The sequence below is a fragment of the Melospiza melodia genome, chromosome 27 (genome assembly GCF_035770615.1).
Source record: "Melospiza melodia melodia isolate bMelMel2 chromosome 27, bMelMel2.pri, whole genome shotgun sequence".
Taxonomy (NCBI): domain Eukaryota; kingdom Metazoa; phylum Chordata; class Aves; order Passeriformes; family Passerellidae; genus Melospiza; species Melospiza melodia.
In genome coordinates, this window is record NC_086220.1 from 10,331,306 (window position 1) to 10,357,727 (window position 26,422).

Sequence of the window (26,422 nt, forward strand, 5' to 3'; positions counted from 1 at the left end):
GCAAAGGGAGAGCAGAGGGCTAACAGAGGGAGAGCAAAGGGAGAACGAAGCTCTCACCGGGTTTTTGTATCACCGAGGTTTATTCTGAGCGTTGCTAATTGCAGCCTCCTCTGCTAAATCATTAATAGCTCGGCAGCCCGAGCAGGAATCCTGCAGTGCTGGAGGGGTTTGGGGACTCATGGCCTCGGGGCAGGGACATTTCTGGTCTTTTTCCACGATTTGTCTTCACCAGCCCCTGTCTGCTCACTGCTGGGATGTGCTGGGCCAGCCTGGAGACACAAAGGCTGCTCTGGGGGCTCAGCCTCGCTGCCCCGTGTCCCCAGGTCACCTCCTGGGACAGCTGCTCCCCCTTTCCGTGTCCTTCTCTCACCCTGGAGCAGGGCCTGGAGCTGGGAAGGCATCAAGCAGTGCAGACATGGGGGGTGACCCAAAAAAGAGATTATTTGTGAGCAGGCAGTGACGGAGCAGGCGCCTCCTGAGCTCCCTCCAGCCCCTGCCATTCCGGGGTTTCATTCTGGGGAACGGGGGAAGCTCAGGGCAGGACACCCCCGGCCCTTTCCTCTCTTGGGGGGACCCTTGAGGGTCCAGTCCACAGGATCAGAGCAAAAAAACGAGAGAGGAGGGATAATAAAATGAGAGACTATGTTTAACTCCTGCCTGTCCTTATAGTTCTTTTTGGGCTGGGGGCAGAGGAAGCATGGAAAGAGCTTTAACCCCCCGGTGGAGCAGCACCCCTCAGCTTCCACAGCCCATTTCCAGCAGCATGTCTATCGGATAGATGAAGGCTCAGCCCAGTCTCCGGCTTCCCCCCAGCCCGGAGAGCAGCGTGAGGAGCTCGGGGGGCGCTGGGGCCGCGCTCTGAGCCGGGCGGGGATGCGTGGGCAGCCGGGGGATGGGACGGGATGGATGGGAGGGATGGAACGGCATGGGATGGATGGGATGGAACGGGATGGGATGGGATGGGATGGGATGGGATGGATGGGATGGGATGGGCCGGCCGCGGGGGCCGAGCAGTGACGCAGCAGCAGCCGCTGACGCTGCTCCGGTGCCTGGCAGACGCGTGGCAGCCTGGCAGGAGCAGGGATGTGATGCAAAGCACAAGAGATGGGTTTTTTTTTTTCCCTCCTAAGGTAAGGAAAGGAAAAATGTCACCAGCCCCGTGGGCGACATCCACGGAAGGCCTGGATGTGGTTCTGCCTGAAACAGATTTAGGCTCGGTTTTGTTTTTGGCTCAGGCTTTTATTCCAGTCCGGGGGTGGGATGAAACCTTGACACCTGGTTTCTGTCATCTCTGCTGCTCCGATGCGAGACCCACGCAGCCACACGCAGATGCTGCTGCCGAGGATGACATTCCAGCAGGAGGAGCCCCAAAATCCAGGCTCTGGGTGGGGGGAGCAGGGGGGCACCCCCCCGCTGCAGCCCCCTGCCCCTCCAGCCCACTCCCAGCTTCGTTAACACCGTGTAATCCACAGTGGCAGCGACCTTGCTGTGACAGCCGCGCAGCCAAGGACGCTCCGGCGCGGGGACGGCCCGGCCCAGCCCCTCCCGGAGCCCCAGTGCCCCCGCACTGCCCTGCGATCCCACCCGGCCCCAGCTCCGCATCTCCCTCCGAGGGAGCGCACTTTTCCAGCCCCAGTAACGCCCCCGGGCCGGTGCCGTACCGAGCTGTACCGAGCCCGGTGTCCGGGACCGGTACCGAGCCCAGACCCCTGACGGTGCCACACCGGGCCAGGGCTGTACCGTACCGAGCCCGGGGCCCATCAGTGCCGGTACCGCTGCCGTACCGAGCCCCGTGCGGCACCGAGCCCATAGCGCTCCCGCCCCGGTGCCGCGCCCGGCCCGTACCGAGCCCCGGTGCTCGCGTGTCCCCCACCCCCTTTCCCCGTGCCGGTGCCGGAGCCGCCCCCGCCGGGGCCGAGCCGCGCCGCCGGCGCCGCCCCCGGGCTATATATCCCCGCCGCATCCTCCGCCGCCGCTCCCGCTCCCATGGCTGCGGCGGCGGCGGCACCGGCACCCCCGAGCCCCTCCGGCGGCGACGCGCAGCGCCCGTCCCGCGGCGGCCCCGGCGGCGGCGGCGACGGCAAGAGCGGCGGCCCGGGCGCGGTGGAGCTGGCGGCGGCGCGGCGGCGGCTGGTGGCGGCCGAGGGGCGGCGGCGGGCGGCGGCCGAGCTGGAGGGGCGGGTGCGGCAGGTGCACTGCGCGCTGCTGCACGCCGAGCTGCGCCTGGCCGCCCGCGCCGAGACCCTGGGCCGCCTGGGCGCCGGCGTGGCCCAGGCGCAGCTCGCCCTGGCCGCGCAGAGCCAGCGGCTGCAGAAGGGGCTGCGCCGTCGCCCGCGGCCCCGGCCCGGAGCGCTGCTCGCCGCCGCCCGCGCCCTCCGCAGCTGCGTGCCCTGGGCCCCCGCACGGAGCCGCGGGGCCGCCGCCGGGACCCCCGTGCGCCGCCTGCCCGCCGCCAGCCGCGGCTCCGCGTAGCGCGGCCGGGGGCTGCGGGGGGCTGCGGGGGGCTGCGGGGGTCGGGGGGACCCGGGGGAGCTTGGGGTGTGGGGACACGGGGGGTTCTGGAAGTGGAGGACCCCGTGGTGGGTGTGGGGGACCCTGCAGGATTGGGGGAGCCCGTGGTGAGGGGGATCCGGTCCTTCAGAGGGTCTTGGGAAGGGTAAATGGTGGGGACGCGGGAGGTTTGGGGAGCTGGGGGGTCTGGGGTGCTTGAGGGGGTTTGATCCGTGGGGAGCCAGCGGGTCTGGGGGCTACGGAAGTGGAGGGACACCTGGTTGGGCTCACTGAAAGTGGAGGGACGCCTGGTTGGGCTCACTGGGGGAGCCGGGGGAGCCAGGGCTGTGGAGGGGTCCAGCAGGGTCTGGGGTCCTTCGGGGGGTCCTGGGGAGTCCAATGGGTTTGGGAGTCCTGGAGTCGGGGGCACCTTGGTGAGTTTGAGGGGCCTCGGGGACCCTGCAGGATCTGGGGGACCCACCTGGTGTGGGGCAACCCAGCAGGGTCTGGGGAATCCGATGGGCTGGAACCCAGTGGATTTGGGGGTCCCAGAGGGATCCTGCAGGGTAGGGGAGGTCTGAGGGGTCCACTGGGATGGGACCCAGTGGGTTGGGAGGGCTTGAGCATCCTTGAGGGTGCCAGGGAGATCCTGCAGGGTCCTGGGGACTCTGTGGAGTGCGGGGACCCAGCAGGGTCTGGGGACCCCGGCAGTGGCCCAAGGGGTCTGATGGGGGGAGGCTTTGGGGTATTTGGGGTTCCACAGGGGACCCTGTGGTATTGGGGCACTCCAGGGGACCCAGCAGGGTCTGGGGACCTTGGGGTGCCCTGAGGGTTTGGTGGGGAGAGCATCCCCGAGGGCCGTGGTGCTCGAAGGACCCTGCAGGGTCAGGGTCCAGGTGAACTGGCAGACTGGGGGGACACAATGAGATTGGGGGTCCCAGCAGGATCTGGGAACCTCCCTGGGATGGGAGACCCCTCAGAGTCTGGGATCCCTGGCGGATCGTGCCAGGTTTGGGGGTGTTTACAGAGGAATCTGCTGCCAGCGCCCCCAGCCCGGTCTGGGGCCGTGTCTCCCTGAAGGCAGCAGGTTCTGGGGCAGGGCCCCTTCCCCGCCTGAGCCCCCGGGAGGGGACCCCAGCCCTGGGGACGCTGCTGGGACTGTGACTCACACGAGCAAGCCTCGGCGAGAGCGGAGCGGGCTCGGGACCGCCGGAGCGGCAGCGCCCCGGGAGGGACAGAGCGGGCTCGGGGCTATCGCACCGGCAGCGCCCCGGGCAGCGCCCCGGGAGGGACAGAGCGGGACGGGAGCGGGGCTCGGGCTCCGCCGGCACCGTTCACCCCAGCCAGGGGGGTTTGGGACTGCTCCGTGACCGACCGAACCACGCGGGGACACCGAAAGCTCCCGGTGCTTCCAGCAGCGTCCTTGGGGACACCCAATGTCACCTGGGGGCTGAGGCGGCCGCTGCGGGCTGGCAGGAAGGCACGAGGAGGAGGAGGCGGAGATGGGCTCGGGATGAAGGGATCCCTGTACGGATGAAGGATCTCTCTCCGGGATGAAGGATCTCTCTCCGGGATGAAGGATCTCCGTCCGGGATGAAGGACCTCTCCCCAGATGAAGCATCCCTCTCTGGCATGAAGCATCCCTCTCAGGGATGAAGGATCTCCCTCCGGACTGAACGCTGTGCAGGGCCCTGGTGTCGCTGTCCCGCAGCCCCGAGCCGGCCTCAGGACGGACGCTGGGCCCGGATGGATCAGCCCGGCCCCGCCGGGCGCTGCAGAGGCTCGGCTGGCCCCGCTCCCGCTCCGGTGACCGACCCTTACCGAGGCAGCAGCGCCCGCTCCGAGCTCCGCAGCGGCGCTCCCAGCAGCTGCATGGATCCCCCGGAAAAACTAAGTCCCTCCGCTATTTATTTATTTAAATTTAAAATACCAAAACTCCGGGTTTGGGCTGGGGTGGCGGGGGGGGGAAGAGTTCACTAACCCCCTGCTACTTATTTATTTATTTATTTAAATTTTAAAATACCAAAACGCGGGGTTTGGGCTGGGGTGGGAGGGGGAGGGATTTCACTGACCCCCTGCTATTTATTTATTTAAATTTTAAAATACCGAAACCCCGGGGTTTGGGGTGGGGGGGATTTCACTGTCCTCCTGCTATATTTATTTATTTATTTACATTAAAAAGCCAAACCTCGGGTTTGGGCTGGGGTGGGGGGATTTCACTGATGCTCTGCTACTAATAAATTAAATTATTTATTTATTCATTTAAATTTAGAACCCAGACCCCGGGTCTGGGCTGGGCTGGGGGTTTCTCTGACGCCCTGCTATTAATCAATTAAATTATTTATTTATTTATTTGAATTAAAAACCCAAAACCCCCGGTCTGGGCTGGGCTGGGGGTTTCTCTGACGCCCGAATGTGCCGCCCTCCCTCCGCTGGTGTGACAGCAGGTCTGTTGTGTAACCCCGGCTGCGCTGCCCGCACCGTGCTGCCCGTGCTCTGGAATAAACTTTGATATATATTTTATTCATGACGTGCAGTGTCCTCGAGTGCTGGTTGAAATATAACCGGGAGGGTGATTAGAATGGGGATTAGCAAATAAGCCCTGGTAATGGCATGTAATTAATACCAGAGTGGATTTCTCTGATTATCAGCCTCTTCCCTCCTCTGAGTGCGTGGGGAGATGGGGAAGAATATGTTCAGAATTCCTGCAGCAGGATATCACTGTATATATATATATAAATATAAATATATATATGCCTACAAACATGTCTGTCCCGAAAAACTCACATAGGAGACAAACAAGGCAAACTTGGGTGACAAACAAGGCACAGCTTGCACATCAGTACCTGCAGAAAAGCGGTGGCAGGGAAACACCCAAGCTCCCATCCCGCCTTTGCAGCCCCACGCTAAGAGCTCTGCCTTTCCCCTCTAATCCCAGGCTCTGAGCTGCTCCTGGTTTTGTGCTGTGAATGCTCTGACACCTCTGGTGCTCCCCAGCTCCTGCCCTTTCCCTCCCCAGGGCCAGGGAGATTTTCCTGTGTGTAATCCCAGCTGGAAGGTGATTCCCAGAGCCCAGAGCAGAGTTTGCTGCTAAGAGCAGCTTAGGGGTCTCAGCCAGGAGAAGAGACACATTATCTCTCCTGGCTTTCAATTAATAGTATGGAATGCACAGCTTGGCCTCAAATCCCTTGATTTTTTTCCCCTTTCTGTGGTGATTATTTGCAAATCAGCTTTTGACCTGATTAGAGTGGAACCGACTTAGAGGAAATGCAGGGAAAGACCTTAAATGCATAATAAATCAACTCCATTAAAGCAGAGAGGCCAAAATCATTAAAAATCCCTGTGTGTGCTGGTTGCTCCCCACCCTTCAGTCTCAGCAAGGATACAGTCCCATCCCACTCTGTATTCCTGGAGTATCTTCAGCTGGAACATGACATCCATTACAATTCCTACAATTTTTTCCCATTTTCCTCCAGGACAGGGAGGCTGACGCAGTCTGTGAGCGCAGGAGGGTTGGTGGGAGGGCAAGGAGAGCCCTGCAAGGGGCTGCAATGAGGATGCCTGTGTGCCCCAGGGAATGCCAGGCCCAGGAGTCCAAGGGATGGGGAAAGGCAGGCGTGCATCCATCTCCATTTTCCAGGCACTGGAAACAACAAACACACACAGAGCAGCTCCAGCACAAGGCACAAGGACAGGAGCAGGTCCCTCCATGGCCCCAGGACAGCCCCAGGCTGGGGAGCAGAGGGATTTACGTAACCCCCTGCCCTCCTGCAGCACCCTTACATAACAGCACCCACACTTGTTGGCTTTATGAGATTACTCCGTTACAGACTTTCTGGGAAAAATGAAATTAACGTGGCGTGTTAATGCCTAAGCCTGGCTTCTCCCCCTTTCCACTGATAATTCCTCTGGGCTGGGCCTGGCGGAGCGGGTTGGCATGGGGAGCAGATGGGCACAGGCACCCAGGGGCAGGGACAGAAACTGCCCAGGGCTGAAATTATTCCAGGATGTTGGTGGGACAGAGGGGCAAGGCAGCGAACGTGGGAGGGTGAGGGAGAGGGTGGGAGGGGGATGGAGGGGATGACACAGAGAGTGGGAGGGTGATGGAAATTGGACAGGGACATTGGAGGGGTGACACAAGAGGGATAGAGATGGTACAAGGGTGATGGAGAGGGGACAGAGACCACGTGAGAGTGATGGAGTGGAACACAGACAGTGAGGAGGTGACAGAAGAGGGACAGAGAGGGCACAAGGGTGATGGAGAGGGGACAGGGACAGCGGGGGCGATGCAGAGGGGACAGGGGCGGTGCAAAAGTGATGAAGGGCTGTAAAGGGACGGGGCGAGGGTGATGGACAGGGTCAGACAGGGACAGTGCCAGAGTGATGGGGACAGGAGAGAGGGGACAGGGGACAAGGGACGGGGACAGGGGACAGTGTCGGGAGCCGAGGCCGCCCCCGCTGCGGCCACGAGGGGGCGCTGCGGGAGCCGCCGGAGCAGCCCCGGTGCTCCCGGTGCCGCTGGTCCCGGTGCCGCCGCTCCCGGTGCTCCCGGTCCTGCTGGTCCCGGTGCCGCTGCTCCCGGTGCCGCTGGTTCCGGTGCTCCCGGTGCCGCTGCTCCCGGTGCCGCTGGTTCCGGTGCCGCTGGTTCCGGTGCTCCCGGTGCCGCTGCTCCCGGTGCCGCTGCTCCCGGTGCCGCTGGTTCCGGTGCCGCTGGTTCCGGTGCTCCCGGTGCCGCTGGTCCCGGTGCCGCTGGTCCCGGTGCCGCCGCTCCCGGTGCCGCCGCTCCCGGTGCTCCCGGTCCTGCTGGTCCCGGTGCCGCTGGGTCCTGGTTGTCCCACTGGCCCCGGTCCAACCTGGTCCCGCTGATCCCGCTGGTCCCGACCCTGCTGGTCCCTCTGGTCCCGGTGCCACTGGTTCCTCTCCCGCTCTTCCTCCTCTCAGCGGCGATCCCAGCCCCAAACAGCCCCAGAGGGTTTTGGGAATCGCCCCCCGGCCTTCGATTCCCCCTTCCAGCCCTGAGCCTGGGCTCCCCAGAGCCTGGTGCGGGGTATTTCCATCTTCCTGCTCCCTCACCCCTGGGAGCAGCAGCCCTGTGCTTCATCCCCGCTTAGGTGTGTTGAGAAATGCCCATAAATCCTTTATTTTCAGTGCCTAGAAACTCTTTATTTTCAGTGCCCAGAAATCCTTTATTTTCAGTGCCCAGAAATCCTTTATTTTCAGTCTGTCCCCTGGGCCTGCCAGGCTGGGGACACTGCCCAGGGCCTGAGGGTGGGCACCCTGTCCTCACCACCTCATCACCCCCTGCCCCAGCTCCAGGGCTCTTGCTGTGGCTCTGGGCTGCTCCCAGGCCTGGGAAGGCATTCCCATGGCACCTGGGTGCCCCGTGCTCTCCTCACTGTGTTAAGCTCCTCTTGGTCCACTTCTCTCTTCCCCACCAAAGCTCCTTAAGTCACTGATCTCGTTAAAGCTCAGCAATCGGGTTGTTTTGCCCTGCAGGTTAATGTGCCCAATTCCTGCCCAGTCCCTGAGCCCACACTGGCCCAGCCCGCAGCTCCCCTTGCTCAGATCCTGCCTGGTTCTGACCAGGGCAGCCCCCCGTGGATCCTGGGGGTCCCTGGGCATGGGGGGCAGAGTCTGGGTGGTGCTGTGTCCCTGGGCTGGCAGCAGGATGGCTCAGGGGGCTGCAGGGCTGGGCAGGGCTGGAGCAGCATGCAGAGCTGTGCCACGGGGTCCGTGTGAGCCTGGCGGGTGCCCCAGCCCCAGCCTGGCTGCCCCGTGCCCTCCATGGCCTGGGTGAGGCTCGGGAGTGGTGCCCACCCCGGCACAGCTGCCCCCGGTGTCCCCCCACAGCCCCTCTGCTTGGGGGTGAGGAACAGCAGAAAATGTCTCAGTCAGCCTCAGCCCCTCCTCACACCCCTTCTGCAGGCGTTTGGAGATTTGTCCATCCTTTTGTAAAGGAATCCTTTAAGGGAAATGGGGTAATTAATTAAGCAGGGTAATTAATGCTGCCACTTGTGGGTTATTCAGGCTTTTCTCCCTCCAGCAAGGCCGGCATGGAGCTGGGCACAGCCAGGGCTGTCCCGGCCAGGATTCTCCGGGGTTCAGCATCCCTGCCTGACCAGCCCCAGCTCCCCAGCACGGAGCAGCCTCTCTGTTCCCAGTCCTGCTGCCCCGGGATCACCACAGCTGCTCCTTCGAGGTTCTCAGCGTCCCCAGCCCGGGCGGGATCCAGCACCGTGTCCCCAGCACCGTGTCCCTTCCTCCTGCTGCTCCCCGAGTGGATCCCCGGCACCCGCAGCTGCCCCTTGCCTTCAGCACCAGGGCTTCCCCGGGCCGGCAGCAGCCACACCTGGGGCTGGCAGTGCCCGGGGAGGGCAGCGCAGTGAGGAACGGTGCCCAGAATAGCTGCATGACGTGTGCAGCAAAGGGCAAGGTGCTGCTGGCTGGCTTGGCCTTGCTCACTGTCCCCTCTCTGCTGGGGACGTGGGACAGATCCCCCTGCAGCCTTGATACCGTCATTTATAGTAAATATATAAAGTTCAATATGTGAAATGGAATAGGGAGGTGTGAAGCCCAACTCCCAGGCCTGCAGCAGGGATGCCAGAGCTGATCCCAGGGACACCCCTCCCCTGCTGCTTCCTTCCCTGCCCCTGCTAATCCCCAGCCCTCTGACATGACAGGAGCCCTGTAACCCGATCACGGTTCATTAAGAGCTTTAACCAGATTAATTGCCAAAAGCACCAATTATTGCTGCAGCCCTTCCCTCGGGAGGATCCAGAGATCCCCGGGCTCCGTGTGCTGGGCTGTAGGTGAGGATTTCCCAAAAACTGCAGCAACACAATCCTCGGAACGGACAGATTTGGGGGTTTGGGGTTCCCTTCCAGAGACAGCTCCGGCTTTCCACACGTCCCAGCGTGGTGCTCATCCTTCCCTGGGTGTGCTGGGGGACGCCAGGACCCCCGGAAAAACAGCCCCGTGCCCATCAACACACCCAGCAAAACAACAGCAGCCCCGTGCCCACCGCCCCCCGCGCACCGGGAGTGCCACCCGGGGGTCCCGGCGGTGCCAGCCCGGGCCGTGCCATTCCGGGCCGTGCCATTCCCGGCCGTGCCAGCCCCGCGCCCCCCGCGCTGACGCCGGGCACTAAATCGGTCGGTGACGGGCAGGAAAGGAATCCAGGGAGCAGAGCCAGGCCCGGGCTCCTCCGGCGCTCCCGCCTCGCCTCTTATGGAGAGGAGCAGGAGGGACAGGGGCCGGGAGCAGCTCCCGTTATGGAGAACCCTGGGGAAGCCCTGGCTCAGCCCGGCGGGGCACGGGGGGAACAACGTGCTGGGGACACGGCACCAGCCTGGGGACAGCCCGGAGCCCCCCGACACCCAGGGGTCCCTGGGAGGGGCACGCCAGGAGGGGCAGCTCCAGTTCGCAATGAATATATGAAATTCAGTGTATGAGAGGGGCCCTGGCCTCGCCCCGGGCTTTCTGTGCCTCCGTTCCAGCGGGCTCTGGCCTCGGCGCTCCAGGCTCGGGTCCTTGCAGGGCAGCAGCAGCAGCTGGGGAGCTCGGGAGCCTCTGACACCTCGGGCTGCCGGGGCACAACGCGGCCCAGCGGCACACACAGGAGGGTTTGGGGGAGATTTGGGGTCTTCGAGATTCTTCAGCACAAAGGGCAGGGCAGAGCCAGCTACGGGGCAGACCCAGCTCAGCCCCAACACCCCCTCCCTATGTCCAGAGGGATTTTCTGAGTCCATCCAAGAGACATTTCCCTTCTGTGTTGCAAATTCAAACCCATCCAAGGGAGATTTCCCTTCTGGGTGGCAAATTCAGGCCCATTTCGTGCAAACCCACGGGGCACAAAGCGGCTCCAACCCCGAGCGGCTCAGCTCAGTGACGGAGCAGGGCGCAGCTGAACCCCCGCGGCCAGTCCCGCTCCTGGGAACCTCCCCTGGAGCCGGGGAAAGCAAATCCTCCTGCTCTTTCCCACGTGTTGTTGCGCTGCACAAATATTTGTTTTGGAAAGCGCTGCCGTGCCCCGAGCCCCGCAGCCAAGGCCGGCGCTGGCACCAAGGCTGCGGCAGGGCCGGGTCCTGCTCCGAGCAATCCCCGGGGATGGCAGGGACGGCCAGTCCCGGGCTCTGACCGGCATCCCTTCCCCGGGGTCCCCATCGGAGAAATGAGGACTTCTCCCCATCGGAGAAATCGGAGAAATGAGAAATCCCCATTGAGAAACCAGACGGGAGGGCAGCCCCCAGCCCCGGCCGTGGGGCTCTCTGGGGCCCACACCAAACTCGCAGCCCCCCAGATCCTGGGAGACAGGCTGGGGATGCGCTGCGGAGGGAGAAGCCCTGCTTGGAAGCCTCGGAGGGGAATCCTCGCCTTCCCGAGCTGTGTTCCAGCCTCTCCTCGCCCCTGGAAATGCGCTCTGGGCCGGCGGGAGCAGCAGAGGGGCCGGGCCCGGGGGGGGCTCCGGGACAGGAATTCGGGGCAGGGGCCCCGCGCCGGCCCCCGCACGGACGGCAGGGACACTGCCCTTTGTTTGGAGAATAAAGTTAGCGCTGTTACTCAGCCGGTCGCTATTCCAGCAATTCCTGCCTCCACTTTCGCTCGGCAGCGGGAAACATTCCTGCCCGGGGCTGCCGGGACAAACCCGCACCGGAGGCACCGGGGGGCGGCAGGGGCGGCTCCGGGACCGCGGCTGCCCCGGTGGGCACCGCACCCGGCCCTGGGACACGGCCCCTTCTCCACCCCATAAAAACCCACAATTCCCGCGGGGAGCACTATCATCCCAGCCATCAATGCACTTCGGTCCCCTGGGTGACAGGGAGCAGCAGAGGATGCGGGGACAAGGCGCGCCCCCGAGGTGAGGCTTTGTCCCCGAGTGCCACAGATTTCCATGGAAAGTTCTGCTGATGCCAGCGGGGCTCCCACACGGAGCCTGGGTTTGTTTTCCCTCCCTGTTTTCGGCTCTTTCCCCGCGATAGGCAAAGCCCGCAGGCTGTCCCCGAGGTCCCCGTGTCCCCAGGAGCCGGCCGTGTGTCCTTGCGCTATCGCTGCCAGCCGAGAGCTCCGATAACCCCGTGCGAGGGGGGAAGCGGCTGCCTGGAGGGGAGGCCGTGGCCAAATCCCACACAGCAGCAGCCTCGTCCCGCAGCCATTCCCCCTTCTGCGGGGGCAAACTCATCCTGGAGCTCCCAGCTCCTCCCTGGCATCCCTGCCCGGTGTGGGACACACGGAGCCGTGTGGGATCCTCCTCCATCCTTCCTGGAGAAGCTGCTTTCCCCAGCTCCCTGTCCCTGCCCGGTGTGGGACGCACGGAGCCTTGAGGGAGCCTTGCGGGATCCTCCTCCATCCTGCTCTCCCTCTGCTCCCCGTCCCCGGGTGGATGTGGCATTGCACCCTCAGCCTCTGTGGAAAGCCCAGAGAACAGCTCCCCCCTGACCACCTGCCCACTGCCGAGACTCCCTGGGAATCCCTGCGAGCACCGAAATGCAGCGGCTGCCAGAGGAGGAGGAGGAGGAGAGGCCGGGGCAGCGCAGCCCCTGCTGGGGCTCCGTGCTACACTGCCCGGGCCGGAACAAAGGGAGCACAGGGAACGTCCTTTGCCAGTCCCAGGGACATCAAACAAACCCCAAAGGCCACTCTCGCCGTGTCAGCCCCGCAGGTCAGCCCGGGTTTGATCTACAGCCCGGGGCAGCAGATGGAAAAGCTCCCAGGGAGGGTTTTGGACCAGGTCCTGGCGTTTTTCTGCTGCTGGGACACTCCGTGCCTGGTGAGCCCCAAAGAGCTCTGCTCACCCTCCCAAGGGGACCACAGAGATGTGCTCTCCCCACTCCCCTCTTCCTGAGAGCTGTTAAATCCTTCCTGTGACCGGGACTCAGAGTCTGAGCTACAGATCTACTCACCAGCCTGGAAGCATCCTAGATGTAAAGCTCAGCTGCGCTGTGAGCTCCCACAATCTCAGCCCTCCGAGCTCCCATCACCTGCTCTGCTTCCAGCCCAGGATTTTAACCCAAACCCCCACTTTCCACCAGAATTTCAAACAAGATGAAGCTGTATTTCCACTCAAGAACAGCTGCTGAGAGCTTTGCAGCCAAAGAAGACAAGTGGCAGAAAGGGGAATGGCTTTCAACGGAGTAGGTTTATGTGGGATTTTAGAATAAATTCCTCCGCGTGAGGATGGTGAGGCCCTGCTGAGCTTTCACCCACCAGGAGCCCCAGGCCCTCCTGCCCGGGGCTGCTGTCCCTGCACCCCCAGCCCTGCCTGTGCCACCCCCTGGTCCCTCTCTGCACACCCGGGATGGCCTCGGGCCTATGGGGTAACTCAGCCCGCCTGGATAATGCAGATCATGGGCTCAGTAACCACCGGCAATTAGTGCCATTAGCAGTGCCACCATCTGCAGCTCCCTGGGCGTTCTGGGGGCGGAGGGCCCGGCCCCTCCCGGCTGAGCTCAGCTCTGACGCGGGCCCTGCCGAGGATGCTCTTACTCACACCGTGCCCTCCTCACGTCACGGAGCAGCAGCAGCAGCAGCGGCGCCCTGCCCAGAGGAGCAGGCTGGCTCCAAGCTCCCTGTTCCCTGGAAGGGCACGTTCCCAAGCCCCGCAGCTGCTGGGGCTGGCAGCATCTCCCGCTGGCAGAAGGTGACACACGCTCCCCAGCCCTCCCTGTCACCCCGGGTGAGGGCTGGCTCTGCCCTGCCTTCCCCCGTCCGCGGTTCAGGGTTTTAGTCTGATCTCAGCTGAACACCCCCGGGCAGAGCAGCACCTCTGGAGGGACTGGTGAGGGACTGGGGCCAGTGGGCCCTGGCTGCAAACCCCTCTGCAAGGGGATCCCAGCCGGGCCCTGGCATCAAACCCCTCTGCAAGAGGATCCCAGCTGGGCCCTGGCATCAAACCCCTCTGCAAGGGGATCCCAGCCCAGGCCTGGCTGCAAACCCCTCTGGAAGGGGGATCCTGCCAGGTTCTGGCTGCAAACCCCTCTGGAAGGGGATCCCAGCCCGGGGGCTCGGCCTGGCCCTGGAGCCGGCCGGGGCTGCGGGAGGAAGGAGGAGCAGGGCAGGAACCGGCTGGACCCGTTCCGCCGGTGCCATCAGGAAGGGTGACTGTGAGTGGCACGCCAACCATCGTGTCCAGTCCCTGAGGAATGCACCCAGGATCGCCAGGGGAGCACTCCTGGGTGAGTCACGGCACGGACACGCGGATTTAGCCGGGATTTCAGCCCAAGCCTCCTCTAATTGCATATTACTAGAGGGATGCTCACAGTAATCAGCTGTTCCAGCCACGCCGGCACGGGGGGAAGGGAGGAGGGCTGCAGGGGTGTCCGTCCCTCCAGCCCCTCCCTGGATTACAAGGCACAAATATAGGGCACGCAAACAGCCCCGCAGCGCTGCCTTCCCCTTTGAAGGCACGGTGACACTGCTCCGGCCGGGCCCGGGCTTCGATAGCGGCCAGATAAGGAGGGTAAACACGCCGTGGTGGTGGAGGGGGCAAGGATCAACCACCCCAGGCAGCCGGGGCTGTGTTCTGTCCCCATCCTGTGCGAAGGGAGATGAGAACGGCCCGGCAATGGGAGAGCAGCGAGCTGCTGGCAGTGAAAACGTGAGCTCAGTGCTGGCAGTGAAAAAGCGAGCTCTGTGCTGGCAGAAAATGCGAGTTCTCACCTGCACGGGGAGAGATAACACATCTCACACCGCCCTGCGCCTCCGCGGGCGCCGCTCCAGCCTCGGCCCGCTCCGGAGCCGCCGTCCCGCCCTCCAGCCCTCATCCCTCCCCATAATGTCACTGTTTGTTTCTCCATCCATCCATCCATCCATCCATCCATCCATCCATCCATCCATCCATCCATCCATCCATCCATCCATCCATCCATCCCAGGAATGTCGCTGTTTCCCCATCCTAAATCCATCCCGGGAATGTCACTATCTCCCCCTGGCACCCTCCTGATCCCCCTGGCATCCTCCTGGCATCCCCCTGGCATCCCCCTGATGGGACGGGCAGGGTTTGGGGTGCAGGGGAGCAAGGGCACCCCGTCCTTGGCCTCTCCCTTGTGCAACACCTCCAGGCTGCGGTGACAAGGCAATTGATTTCTTTTCCTCCTCTCCTCAGGAAACGCCTCTGCCCTGGCTGTCAGTCATCCCCCTGAGCACCTCGGGATGCCAGCGGAGGATTTCAATCAAATTTGTCAGAGCCGTGGTGTTTCCACAGGCTGGAATGCGTGTCCGGGCGCGGGGATCCGCCCCGGTGAGGAGCAGCAGCCCGGCAGCAGCTCGGGCACGTGTGGGTCATTCCCGGAGAGCAGGAGCAGGGAAGAGCAGGATCCGGGAGCTTGGGGCAGGCTGGAATGCTGCGGAGCAGGCAGGAGCCTCTGCAGGAGCTGATCTGCGCTTGGGGTGGCTCGGGAGGGGTGGGAAGGCCTGGGCTGCTCACGCCAGGCTGGATCCAAGAGGCGAGAGAAGGTGGCTGTCAGGGAAATCACGGAGCTGCTGGCCTGTGTTTAGAGCTGAACAGAGCAAACACTCCATGTACAGAGGGAGAAAAAAAACCTTTTTAAAGGTTCCGGTGCCTGTGCACACAACAGGTTCTACACCCAGGGGTGCTGGGCACTGGAACAGGCTCCCCAGGGAAGTGGTCACAGCACCGAGTCTGCCAGAGGTCAGGAAGGGTTTGGAAACCCTCAGAAGCATTGGGGTTGTCCTTGATGCTCTGTGGGGCTCCATTCCAAGCCAGGGTATTCCACAGCTCCAGCAGGAGCTCAAACCCTCCGTGGAGCAGAAAGGGCTGAGCTGGTCCTGCAGCAGGGCTGAGAGATGGGATCAGAGTGAGGGACAGAGCAGAATCCTCACCCTCAGCCTGCCCTGTGCCATCTCTGGGACAGGCAGGGAGCTGTGCCATCCTGGGGCAGGCATTGGGGCTGTGCCATCCTGGGCAGACAGGCAGGGGGCTGTGCCATCCTTGGGGCAGGCATTGGGGCTGTGCCATCCCTAGGACAGGCATTGGGGCTGTGCCATCCTGGGCAGACAGGCAGGGAGCTGTGCCATCCTTGGGGCAGGCATTGGGGCTGTGCCATCCTTGGGGCAGGCATTGGGGCTGTGCCATCTCTGGGACAGGCAGGGGGCTGTGCCATCCTTGGGGCAGGCATTGGGGCTGTGCCATCTCTGGGACAGGCAGGGGGCTGTGCCATCCTTGGGGCAGGCATTGGGGCTGTGCCATCCTGGGGCAGGCATTGGGGCTGTGCCATCCTGGGCAGACAGGGGGCTGTGCCAGCCCCGGGCAGCCCAGCCCGGCCCGGCAGCCCTCGGGGAAGGGACACATCAATGGAGCGTTTGTCCCGTGCTTGGCAGCGGGCGCCGAGCCCCGAGCGCGGCTATAAATGGCAGGGGAGGCACACAGACAGGCTGTTCTCTCCTCCGCTGCAGCCCAGGAGCAGCCTCCACAGCCGGGACGGGGAGGAGGAGGAGGAGGGCAGCCAGGGAGAAGCGCTGGCACGCTGCAAGGGAAAAGCTCCGCGGAGATAAAATGGGATGGAAGCGCCGAGCTGGGTCTAGCGAGCCGCCCGCACGGAGCTGGTGCCGCCCGGGCACGGGGCCAGGCTGGAGGCAGCGGGGCTGCAGCAAGATGCTTCTTGCATGCTGGAGTCAGGACAAATTCCTGCCGTTTCAGTGAGCTTGGAGCACGGCCAGGTGTCCTTCCAGGAGAAAAAGCTGCAGCTGCAGCAGCCGCAGGCGGCCCCAGGAGCGCCGCAGCTCTGCAGGGCTGGGTGGTTTGGATGCTCCTGCGGCAGAGGGGCTGTGGGCACCTGCAGCACTGTGCCACCAGCCCTGGGCACAGAGCTGGGCACTGCCCAGGGCACGGGCTGAACCTCGGGACTGCATTCATGGCCCTGAGGGAACGGCCAGCCCTGACCTCAGAGCCAGGCTGAGGGGAGCACTGCAGCAGCACCTGGGCCTGGACTGCACCCAGCACAGCCTCGGGCACGTCCTGACTGATCCATCACCCCTCTGCTCAAAGAGGAAAATAATGACAGACCACAGGCTGTGAGAAAATATATAGGGGTTTTTTTTTATTTGACAATTAACAAAAGAGGGATGGGAATCTGGGCTGTAAACATTGATAGCTCCTTTCTGATCACAACGAGTACTTTCCACCAACATCCCTTTGTATGCTCTGATCCACCCAACAATGCCCAGCCAACTCTGTCAGGGCTTTTGCTGCTCTGCTCAGGGTCACAAATCCAGAGGCAGCTCATTCACCACACACCCACAGCAGGAGCAGCACCCACACAGGAGACAGCTGAGGGACTAAGATACCTTAGAGCTGCTTCCATAGGCGAGACACTTGGAAAGGGCAGGAGATCATGCTGGGCTTGGGCCAGAAAGAGGGAAACATCTCCAAACCCAGCAGGTATGGAGAGAAATGAGCCCTGAAAAAGGCAGAGCCTGCCCAAGCAAGGACAGGGACTGTGGCAGTGCCAGCCCAGCCAGAACACCCCAGCCCTGCTGTCAGAGGGAAGCTTTGGCCCAGGACTGTGAAGATTTGGAGCTGCAGAGCCAGCAAGTCTGTCCCAAAGAGGGACTGGCACATCGTCAGCTCCATTGTTGCAGTGGCACCAGAACTGCCTGGAGCTTGACAGGGGGAAGTGAAACCTCATCTTGGGCTGGAGGGCAGCCAGGGCTGGAGGAGCTGCACCCAGCTGCCAGCCCTGTCACCCGCAGCTTTTCCTGGGACACAGCCCTCCCCAGCACACAGCTTTTGCTGGGACTGAAACCTTCCCCAGCCTCAGCCTCTCCTGCCCCAGGAGGAACCACCCTGCAGGCAGGTCAGAACCAAGCCCAAGGGCTCCAGGCACCTCTTGCTGCTCTCAGCAGCAGGGATGGAGCCATGGAAAGCCAGCAGGGAGGGTTCTGGTGCCACCCTCCCTCTGCAGCAGCAGGGAAAGGCAAAATGCACAACTCCAAAGAACAGAGTTTAAAACAGAAACCTCCCCCAGCTGACACAGCCACGGCACTCCCCAGGGCTCAGAGCTGCTCTGGACTGGGGCAGATCCATTCCAGAAGCTCAGCCTGCCCCCTTCCAGGTGCCCAGCTGGTTCTGAGCCTGGCTTTTGGTGGGAACAGGGTTGGGACATCTCCTCATCACACCACCCGGATGGACAAGCAAATAAAAATAATCCAACAAATTTGAATACACTGTATTTATTCGTAACAGATTCTAAAGAATCTAGTGAGTCTATGTCAAGCCCATCGCATGACAAGTGATACAGGTGTAGGAAAAAAAAAAAAAAAAGACATTTAAAACAAACAAAACAACGAAAAAAAAAAAAGAAATCAAGTGCCATTCAAGCTACTGGAATCTTCCAATTGCCCCCTCACAAGAGGCAGCACAGTATCACTGCAAGGTCTAGAAAAATTCATGTTCAAGCCACTCACAAGAGTCCCACCACACACACTCCATAAATCCAAAGTGCAATCTCAATGGTAGGTCGCCCTGTCGAGCTGTTGGCTGTAGGGGATCTGTTTGGACACCTCAAAGGGAAGGAGGGAATCTCAGTTTAGTGTGTCTGTGGGCAGGAGCAGCCTGTAAAAAACATGCTACATGGCATCTATGTTCCATTTCAAACACAAGGAAAAAATCTCACCCTCCTCAAAGCCACAGCAGTGGCACAGTCAGGCTCCCACAGGCAGCCCCAAAGCAGCGTGACCCTGCATGGGACACGCCAAGCTCCCAGCACGGGACGGGGCTCTGGGGAGCTGGGGGCTGCCATGAAGGCTGGGCTGGGCTCAGGAGGCACCAAAACCTGCCAAGCACAGGGTCAGTGCCACTGCCCAGCCAGGGGCAGGGAGCAGAGCTGGGCTCCAGGGATGCCACCCCCACCCCCTGACTCCCCATCCACAAACCCCAAAAAAGGTACCAATCTGGCTAAACACATTCCAAGGATCTAGTCTTTATTTCAATCTGCCCGGCTATTACAGTTTTGTCACAAAAACAAAAATAAACCCCAAAAAACACGAGTTAGTAAAGGTACTGGATAGGTCAGCAGCAGGAAGCCGCGGTGGTGTCCCCGAGCAGCATCCCTGGGGAATGCCTGCTGCCTGCCCCTGAAACCTGAGACTCTGGGGCTCGGCAGCCCGGGCACCTCCCGAAAAACCTCTGACACTCAACAGCTTCAGAGCCACACCGCACCGAGAGAGCCAGACCCTCCCAACACCAGAGGGTCTGCTCAGAAGACATTGCTTCCCTAAGGCCAACTAACCTCGCCCCTCCTTCTGCCCCCAGGCTCCATTTCTAGCTAGAGAATGAATTTCAAATGCTATCAGGGAATCACAGAGCTGGGAATGGGCTGCTTTGGAGATGGGACCTGCCCAAGGGATGATCTCCAGCATGAAGAGGTCTGTCCACCTCCCTGGAGGACACAGCAACAGCTGGAAATGACTGACCAGTGACCTGGATGCTTTGTGCTTCAAAGGACAAGCCTCACCTTCCCCATGGCCCAGCTGGCCTGTGGCTTTGTGCATTAAAATCACACTGCATGTCAAAAAAAAAAAAAAAAAAAAAAAAAAAAAAAAAAAAAAAAAAAAATTGGAAGAGCAGCATTTCAAATTCCCCTAGAAAAAACAGGATTAGGTTTGGCAGCCTGGGGCAGGCTCCTGGACAGATCATCTGCCTCACTACATTTTGGCACTGCAGACTTGGGAGCTTGAAGAAATCCAAGTGTAGGTCCCTGCTGCCTTTTTTCCAGCAAGCCCTGCACAGCATTTTCCACCATGCACTCCCCCCTTCCCAGTGCTCCCAGTTTCAGGCATTTCCAACCCCCCGGGTTAGGCAGCCCCACTTTGGCAGCTCTTGGCTCCAGCTGGTCCTTCACAGGCAGCAAGTCATGCCCAAACCCCTCAGCCACACAGAACCTGCTCTGGCCTCAGCCAGGATAAGAAATGATCTTGCGACCCTCCCACCCACGACAGAAACATTTTCCTCCTCAGACATTCCCCACTCGAGCTCTGGGCCATCAGCCCCCGCAGAAAATAATAAAGTTTACAGTACAGTTGTGTTTATATTGTTACAGGCACTTAAACAGGATTCTTTGGTCCTTCAAAGGAATTAGCCACCCTGGCTTCTCTCGGCAGAAACCACAAGTTTGCAAACCCAGAACACCTCCTGCACTAAAAAAAAAAAACAAACCACAATTCAGATCCATTTCAGGGCAGTGCAGCTCTACCTTAGCGTAATTCTACAGTCTCCCCTCACACACCCCACCCACCCCGTTGCCTCCACAATTCCATAAGGAGTCATTCCCATAACACTGCACTTCCCATCACAGTGTACAGCAGACAAGGCTCGTCCCAACAATCCCAGGAACGAGACACTCAAGCAAGAGTCCAGGAAGTTTCCTTTTGTTGCAGTTCTGGGAAGGTCGGCAGGTTCCATTTTGCTCCCCCCTCCCCACCCTCCCAACCCCCCAAGGCACGGAAATACCTTGGAGGACAGACCCTGGGGTTTGTCCTGGCTCAGTTACAGGGAAGCCACGTGGGGTAGGACTGATTGCAAGGCAGAAAGGGCTGCACGTGGGTCACGTAGTAGTTGAAGTTTATTTCGCTGACATAAGGGGCTGGCTGGTAGAAGCAGGTAACGTTTGTGACCGTGGGGATGATGTTCTGCTCAGCCAGGACCCTCACGGCCAGCATGGCAATGAGGTTCAGGGTCTGCCTCCTCTCGTGTCCCATGAGGCAGACCGTGCTCTCGTTGACCACCCTGTGCAGGGTCATCAAATAGTCATATCTGTTGCTCTCCATGCCCACGAAGTGGCTCTGCAGGTAGCACTCCAGCTTCCGCAGCTGCTCGCCGATGTCAGAGAAGTCTATGAAGAACCTGGAGCACATGTACCTCTGCAGGGCCTTCATGTCCACCTCGGGCTTGGGCTTGAAGCCCCTGACGAGGAGGTTGCAGTACTTGAGGAGCCCCCCGCCGCGGATCTCCTCGGGGTTGCGCGTGGCGATGACGCGGTGCCGCAGGTGCTCCATGGCCTCCTCGAAGTCCCCGTACATGCTCTCCCCGGTCACCGTGGGGTGGAAGTTCTCGGCCATGGGGTTCTCCGAGCACTCCCCGAAGAGCAGCAGCGAGTCCAGGATGATCTGGAAGGAGTCCACGCTGAACTCGAACTGGCGGCGCAGCGAGTCCACGAACTTGAGCTCCACGTTCTTGCCGCTGTTGTTGGAGAGCGAGATGAGGCTCCAGCGGTCGGTCTCGTTGCACACCTTCACCAGCTTCTGCACGTAGGCCTCCTTCAGGGTCACGGGCGTGATCTTGTCCTTGTTGACTCCTTCGGGGAGGAAGTCCAGCAGGCAGTCCATGACCACATCCTTCACCAGCTGGAAAACGTCCTCGTTCTTCAGATCCACGCCGAAGATGAGGTCCAGGTCCTTGTAGCCCAGGCCGCTGTCCTGGTGCAGGACGTGGCTGGCGGCCGAGCCGTTCAGCCTGACGTTGTGCACCGGGATTCCCTTCTTCTCCAGGCGGCTACGGACAACCTGGGACAGAGACAGAGCCCGTGAGAGGCGGGAGGGAGCAGCCTGGGGGCAGCAGGAGCACTCCCCGCGCTCACACAGTCACTCCAGTGCAGCACAGTGAAATAAAAAGCTAATCCATCGGAAACAGGTCACTTTGGAAAGCATCCCAAGTCCTGCCAGCAGCTGGGGTGGCTCTCCTTCACTTATTCCCTGGCATTAGAGATCCCACTGCACATGATCAGCTGCTCTGCTTCCAGGGCAGGGTCTGCTCTCCCTGCCTTCCCCACTCTGGCCTGGAGGGCCTTCCTGACCCCATTTTTTGGGGTGGTCTCTGCCCTCTACGTCCCCTCCCCGCTGCAGTGACCAAGCCAAGAGCAGCCGACCCCAAAGTGACCCCAAAGAGGAGGTGGCAGCACAGTCTGCAGCAGTCCCTGTGGATTTAATCAGGGTGGCTCACTCCTTTTAGCCATCCCTTCGGCCTGTCAGGATTCATTAAAGGCAAATCAAGATGCCAGAGCAGCTCAAAAGCCCCAGCCAGGCGTATGCAAGTTCATGTCCCAACTAGTAAGTGTATCCTAACAATTTCCAGTGTGTCAGAGCTTCGTGCTGAGCTTGGCGTGCTATCAAGCACAAGAGGCAGCTTTCATCTTACGGGTGTTACTCCGGTGATTTTAATGCTGCCTGCTCAGTCCTGGCACACCCAGCAGCCCCTCCAAAGCTTTGTTCATTTACTGGGAAGCTGAATCACCTGCCTGATTACTTAACAGGCAGGAGGCTAAAATAACCCCCAAGACCATAAAATAAACTATCTGGACACCAGCTTATAATTTGAGTTTAACTCATCTCAAAGATCCCAGGAAGATTAGGTTTGCACCTTCCAGCAGAAGCTCTCCCCACATCTCATCCTGCTTTCGTGTTCCCCTCCAGCCATCTCCCATTTCCCTGGGAGTCCCAAGCAGCCGGCCTAGGGCAAGGCCACGGCTTGAAAGAGCCGAAGCTTGGGACACAAATGGACAAATTGGATCATCAAGAGCCAGTCTGACTGGGCCCTTCGGCCCTGGGAGCCTGCCCTAGTTTGAGAGGCCCTACAAACTCCACATTTTGGCTGCCCAAAATGTGAATCTCAATTCCAGGCTGCATCACAAGGGCCAAACCCTCTTGGCTGCCCTGGGCCCGAGCAGTTCTGGGGGAGACCAGAAGCATTGCAGATCTGGTCCCAGCAGCAGTAAAGCTGCCCCTCCATGGGTTTTGTTGGAAAGAAGAACACACAAAAGGTCAGGGACTGCAGCAGGGAACCCTCATCACATCCCAGACCCTCTGTGACCGCGCCAAGGGCCCCCAGCAAGTTCTGCTGCCTTCCCAAAGTCACCCCAGAACAAATGCCCTGTATCTGCACACCTGGGAGGCTGTCAGGGCTCGGGAGGCAGCTCCCTCGCGGCGCTTCCCCTCTCTCCTGACACGGCCATCCCTGCTGGGCTGGAAGGGCAGCCAAGCCCGTGGTGACAGTCACATGCCAGGCACAGTGAACCAGGGGCTGCTCCCCTGGCAGCCAGGCCACACCTGCCCAGCCAGGGAATGAAGCAGCTTTCCAGGGCAGGCGGTCTGAAAGGATGGATCCTGCTGCCCCAAAGGGAGCAGACATCACCCAGGGGAGCTGCTGGCCTGCCCTGCTGCCAGCTGGAGTCACTCACCCGGGGCACAGCTCCAGCACTGCTCGTGCACTCGGAGGCTGCTCCCAGGCTCAGAGACACAAGATATAGGTCACAAAGTCTTAGAGGCAGAGCTGGGCCCTGTGCTCGGAGAAGATCTCGTTCCAGATTAATTTCCTGACCCCAAAGAACATTTGCTTAACCCCTTTATGGGCACGGCTCAGGACCTGCGGTGTTCCAGACCCACAGGCTCCAAGCTTACTCAAGTTCCCCAGGCTGTCTGTGTGAGATATATTCACAAAACAGGGAAAAGACCCAATTGCTCCAGTCAGTGTCATCCCAAAGCATCCCAGAAATCTCCAGCCTGCTGAGCAGCAGGGAGCAGAGCACTCTGCCATTCCCTGGGAGCCTCCAGCCCCCAGCCCTCACCTGGAGCTCATCCCCCCTGGCTGCAGGCAGTGGGTTCAGGGCTGCACGTTCCCCCAGAGGGCTGGATATTTGCAGGGTTAGGCAGCTGCTGACCTGCTTCCCACAACAGCAGCTCACCTTCCGTGTGGTTGGGATAATTGACTGTGACAGCCAGGCAGGAGCAAATCCTGCTGCGTCCTGACCTGCGCCTCGCAGCTCCCCGGACAACAACAACAGGATAAATAACTGCCTTTTGGGTTACTTGTTCAGCTTAGTCAGCCCTAAACACAGGCTCTGCCAGCACGGCCGGGCACAATTACAGCCCTCAGCTATCCCGTGCTGGAGGCTGCTGCTGGCAGCATCCTCTGGGCAGCCCCACGAGCTGCTGCAGGGCTCGGTGCTGCCCAGCCAGGGCAGCCTGCTCCTGCCTGCAGCTCTCACCCTCTGCCGTTCCACCCCGGGCAGCCAAGCCCAGCGCTGCTGCTGCTGCTGCTGCCCCGGCAGCAACTCGAGGAATCCCACACCAGCCTTTCAAATGTCACCTTCCGTCTCCCAGGCTCAACTCTGACTCTTTCTCAAGCAGCTGAGGCTCCAAAATCCCGGTTATTGTGAAAGCCAGTTGGGTCTTAGCGCCGTGAATAGGCTTTTTAATTAGAAGCCAACATGCCCGATTTTACATTTGATGAGTCATTACTGAGGAATGAAGTCGCCTCCCAAATATGAATATGCATCAGCTCATTCGAGCCACATTGTTAGTTTAATATTAAACACAGTTATTACTTGATGGTTAAACTAAGAGGAGCTCGTGAACAAGCAGAAGTCTCAGGCAGGCTCTGGAGAATTCAGCCAGGGGTGCCCAGAAATCAAAGGACACAGACATTTGATCCGGCCTTTGAATTAATGTTACTCTTCCAGCACGAGCCCAACATGTCCACCAGCACGAAGCCATTTCGTGGAAGCAGCTCCAAAAAAAGCCACTTTTGCCCTGGCCACACACATTTCACTGCTTTTAAGGGCAATAAATTAACTAAAGAAGAATAGGAACAAGGTAAGAGGGGAGGAAGGCAAGCAGGATCCATGGCAGAAGCTGCAGCAGCTGCAGGGATGGGTGAGCTACTCAGGAGGGTCCTGGCAGCTTTCGGCACTCCTGCTGTGGGCGCTGCAGGGGCCAGCCCCACCGGGACCCCGGGGTGATGGGGGCCAGCCCCCCAAAACTTCTAACTCCCCCTGGAGCAGCCGGGCCCGGCTGACAGGACTCGGAGCAAGCTGCCCTGGTGGAAGGTGTCCCTGCCCATGGCCGAGGCGCTTTTCCCGAATTCCAGGCCTGGCAGGAGTCGGGCAGCAGTGAGACACTGCTTTGGGGCACTCGGCATTGGGACACCGCTTTGGGATTTCTGGGTGTCCCGTGCAGAGCCGCGCCGGGCTCCCTGCAGTCCCCCAGCCGAGGCCGTTCCCCGGTGTTAATTTCAGGTCCCTTCCAGCCCGGGCCGTGCAGCGGCTCCGCTCGCCCCGCACGGGCCGTGGGAGGAGGCCGCGATGCCCGGCCGGGCTGGCTCGGGGCCCGCCGGGCCGGTTATCGCCGCCTCAGCACTTTTATTTTCTGCCTGCCCCCCGCCGGAGCGGGGCAGAGTCCAGCGGGGCCCGGCCCCGGCCCGCAGCCCCTCAGCCCCGCGGATCCCTCACCTGCACGATGGTGCGCGGCCGCACGGACAGCGTGGGGAAGTTGCCGCGGCCGTGGATGGGCACGGCCTCGCCCAGGATCTGGTCCAGCCGCTGCACCTGCTCCCACGTCAGGACGCTGAAGCGGCTCCCGCGCTGCTCCGCGCCGCCCGGAGCGGGCCCCGCCGCCGCCTCCAGCATCGCCCCCGCCGCCGCCGGAGCCGCTCGCCCGGAAACCGCCCGGAAACCCGCCGGAAGTGCCGGTGCGGGGGGGAGCGGGAGGAAAATTTAAAAGTGGGGGGAGGAAAGCAAAAAAAACAAAACAAAAAACAACCCCCCCAGTGGCGCCGGCGAGGGGCGGCTGCGCGGGGCGCGGCGGGAGCGCGGTCGGTGCCCGCAGGGACTCGCACAGAACCGGCCCCGGCCGCCCCCCGCCCGCCACCGGCTCCGCCGAGCGCTGCGCCCGCCCGCGCCCCGCCGCGCCTTTTATGGACCCGCGCCGCGCCCCATTGGCCCGCGCCCCCGCCAATCCCGGCCCGAGCGCGGGCCCAGGGGGAGGAGCGCGGCTGGACCGGGGCCAATCGAAGCGGCGATGAGGGGAAGGGGGCGGGGCGAGGGGCGGGGCGAGCCCGGGGACACGGGTGACGCCGACAGCACCGGGGGACATGGGTGGCACCGGGGGACAGGGACAGAACCGGGGGACAGGGACAGAACCGGGGACACGGGTGATACCGACAGCACCGGGGGACATGGGTGGCACCGGGGGACAGGGTCAGACCCGGGGGCACACCGGGTGGCACCGGGGGACAGGGACAGACCCAGGGATACGGGGGACAGAGACAGCCCGGGAGGCACCGGGTGGCCCTAGGGTGTCCTGTGGGACCCCAGCCACGGCCTTGGTGTCCCTCTGAGTCACCTCGTGCCACAGCAATGTCCTCTGATGTGCTGTTGTTTCCCTTTGGTGCCCCATTGGTGCCCTTTGATATGCCCTGGTACCCTTGGTGCCCCACTGATACCCCACTGATACCTCAATGATGCCCCATTGGTACCCCACTAGTGCTCCATTTATACACTTGATGCCTCATGACCTGATGCCCCGTGAGCTGGTGCCCCGGTGATGCCCTATTTGTACCCCGGTGCCCCACAGATGCCCGGTGATCTGAGGCTCCATTGGTGCCCATCCGTGCTCTGCAGGCTGGCGCCCCATTGATTCTCCTGGAGTGATGCCCACGGTCTGGCACCCACAGACACCCCTGGTCTGTCACTCCACAGCGCAGTGTGCCCATCCTGGCACGCCCAGCTCCCCCTGGCGCCTGTCCCGGGCCAAAAGGGCCCCCGTGTGCCAGCTCTGGGTGCCACCCTGGGGCGATGGAACTCCAGGAGCTCCGAGCCAGCCCCTGAATCGCAGAGCGTGGCCCAGCTCCCGGCCGAGCCACCGCCTCCCCCTGGGGCCAGAGGTGTCCCCAGCCTCTGACCGGCCGTTTCCTTTCATCCCAACAATCCCCATCCCTCTGCAGCGCTCATTTCTCCGCGTTTCACCCCGCAGACATTTCCAGCAGGGCCCTCCCTCCCTGCCGAGCCGCTGCCCCGCGGCCCCGGCATGGACAGAGCGACTCCAGCTCCGCACCTGCCCGGCCACTCCCATTGCCCGGGTTCCTCCTTGCAGCTGGGACCCTCCTCGGGAGCCCAGAGCCCCCAGGAGCTGAGCCAGGGCTGGTTTG

General features: G+C 61.6%; 2 protein-coding genes across 2 annotated transcripts; one reads left to right on the forward strand and one right to left on the reverse strand.

Moving 5' to 3' along the window:
- The first annotated feature begins 1,302 nt into the window (after positions 1 to 1,302).
- On the forward strand, positions 1,303 to 2,472 carry TRNP1 (TMF1 regulated nuclear protein 1). Its single transcript, XM_063177214.1, has 2 exons — positions 1,303 to 1,385; positions 2,022 to 2,472. The coding sequence occupies exons 1-2, from the start codon at positions 1,303 to 1,305 to the stop codon at positions 2,470 to 2,472; spliced, it is 534 nt and encodes a 177-aa protein (XP_063033284.1).
- A 15,188-nt stretch (positions 2,473 to 17,660) lies between these two features.
- TENT5B (terminal nucleotidyltransferase 5B) lies at positions 17,661 to 24,902 on the reverse strand. The gene is made up of 2 exons (XM_063177215.1): positions 24,726 to 24,902; positions 17,661 to 21,006 (listed from the first exon to the last, which is right to left on the reverse strand). The coding sequence occupies exons 1-2, from the start codon at positions 24,900 to 24,902 to the stop codon at positions 19,987 to 19,989; spliced, it is 1,197 nt and encodes a 398-aa protein (XP_063033285.1). The 3' UTR covers positions 17,661 to 19,986.
- Positions 24,903 to 26,422: the final 1,520 nt, after the last annotated feature.

Bases quoted from the DNA above. Each gene is read 5' to 3' on its own strand.
- TRNP1 (XM_063177214.1), top strand. From the start codon at position 1,303: ATGCGAGACCCACGCAGCCACACGCAGATGCTGCTGCCGAGGATGACA. The intron at 1,386-2,021 runs GTGGGGGGAGCA...GGCACCCCCGAG, and splicing joins CCCCAAAATCCAGGCTCTGG to CCCCTCCGGCGGCGACGCGC.
- TENT5B (XM_063177215.1), bottom strand. From the start codon at position 24,902: ATGCTGGAGGCGGCGGCGGGGCCCGCTCCGGGCGGCGCGGAGCAGCGC. The intron at 21,007-24,725 runs GTGAGGGATCCG...TCTCTGTCCCAG, and splicing joins GGCCGCGCACCATCGTGCAG to GTTGTCCGTAGCCGCCTGGA.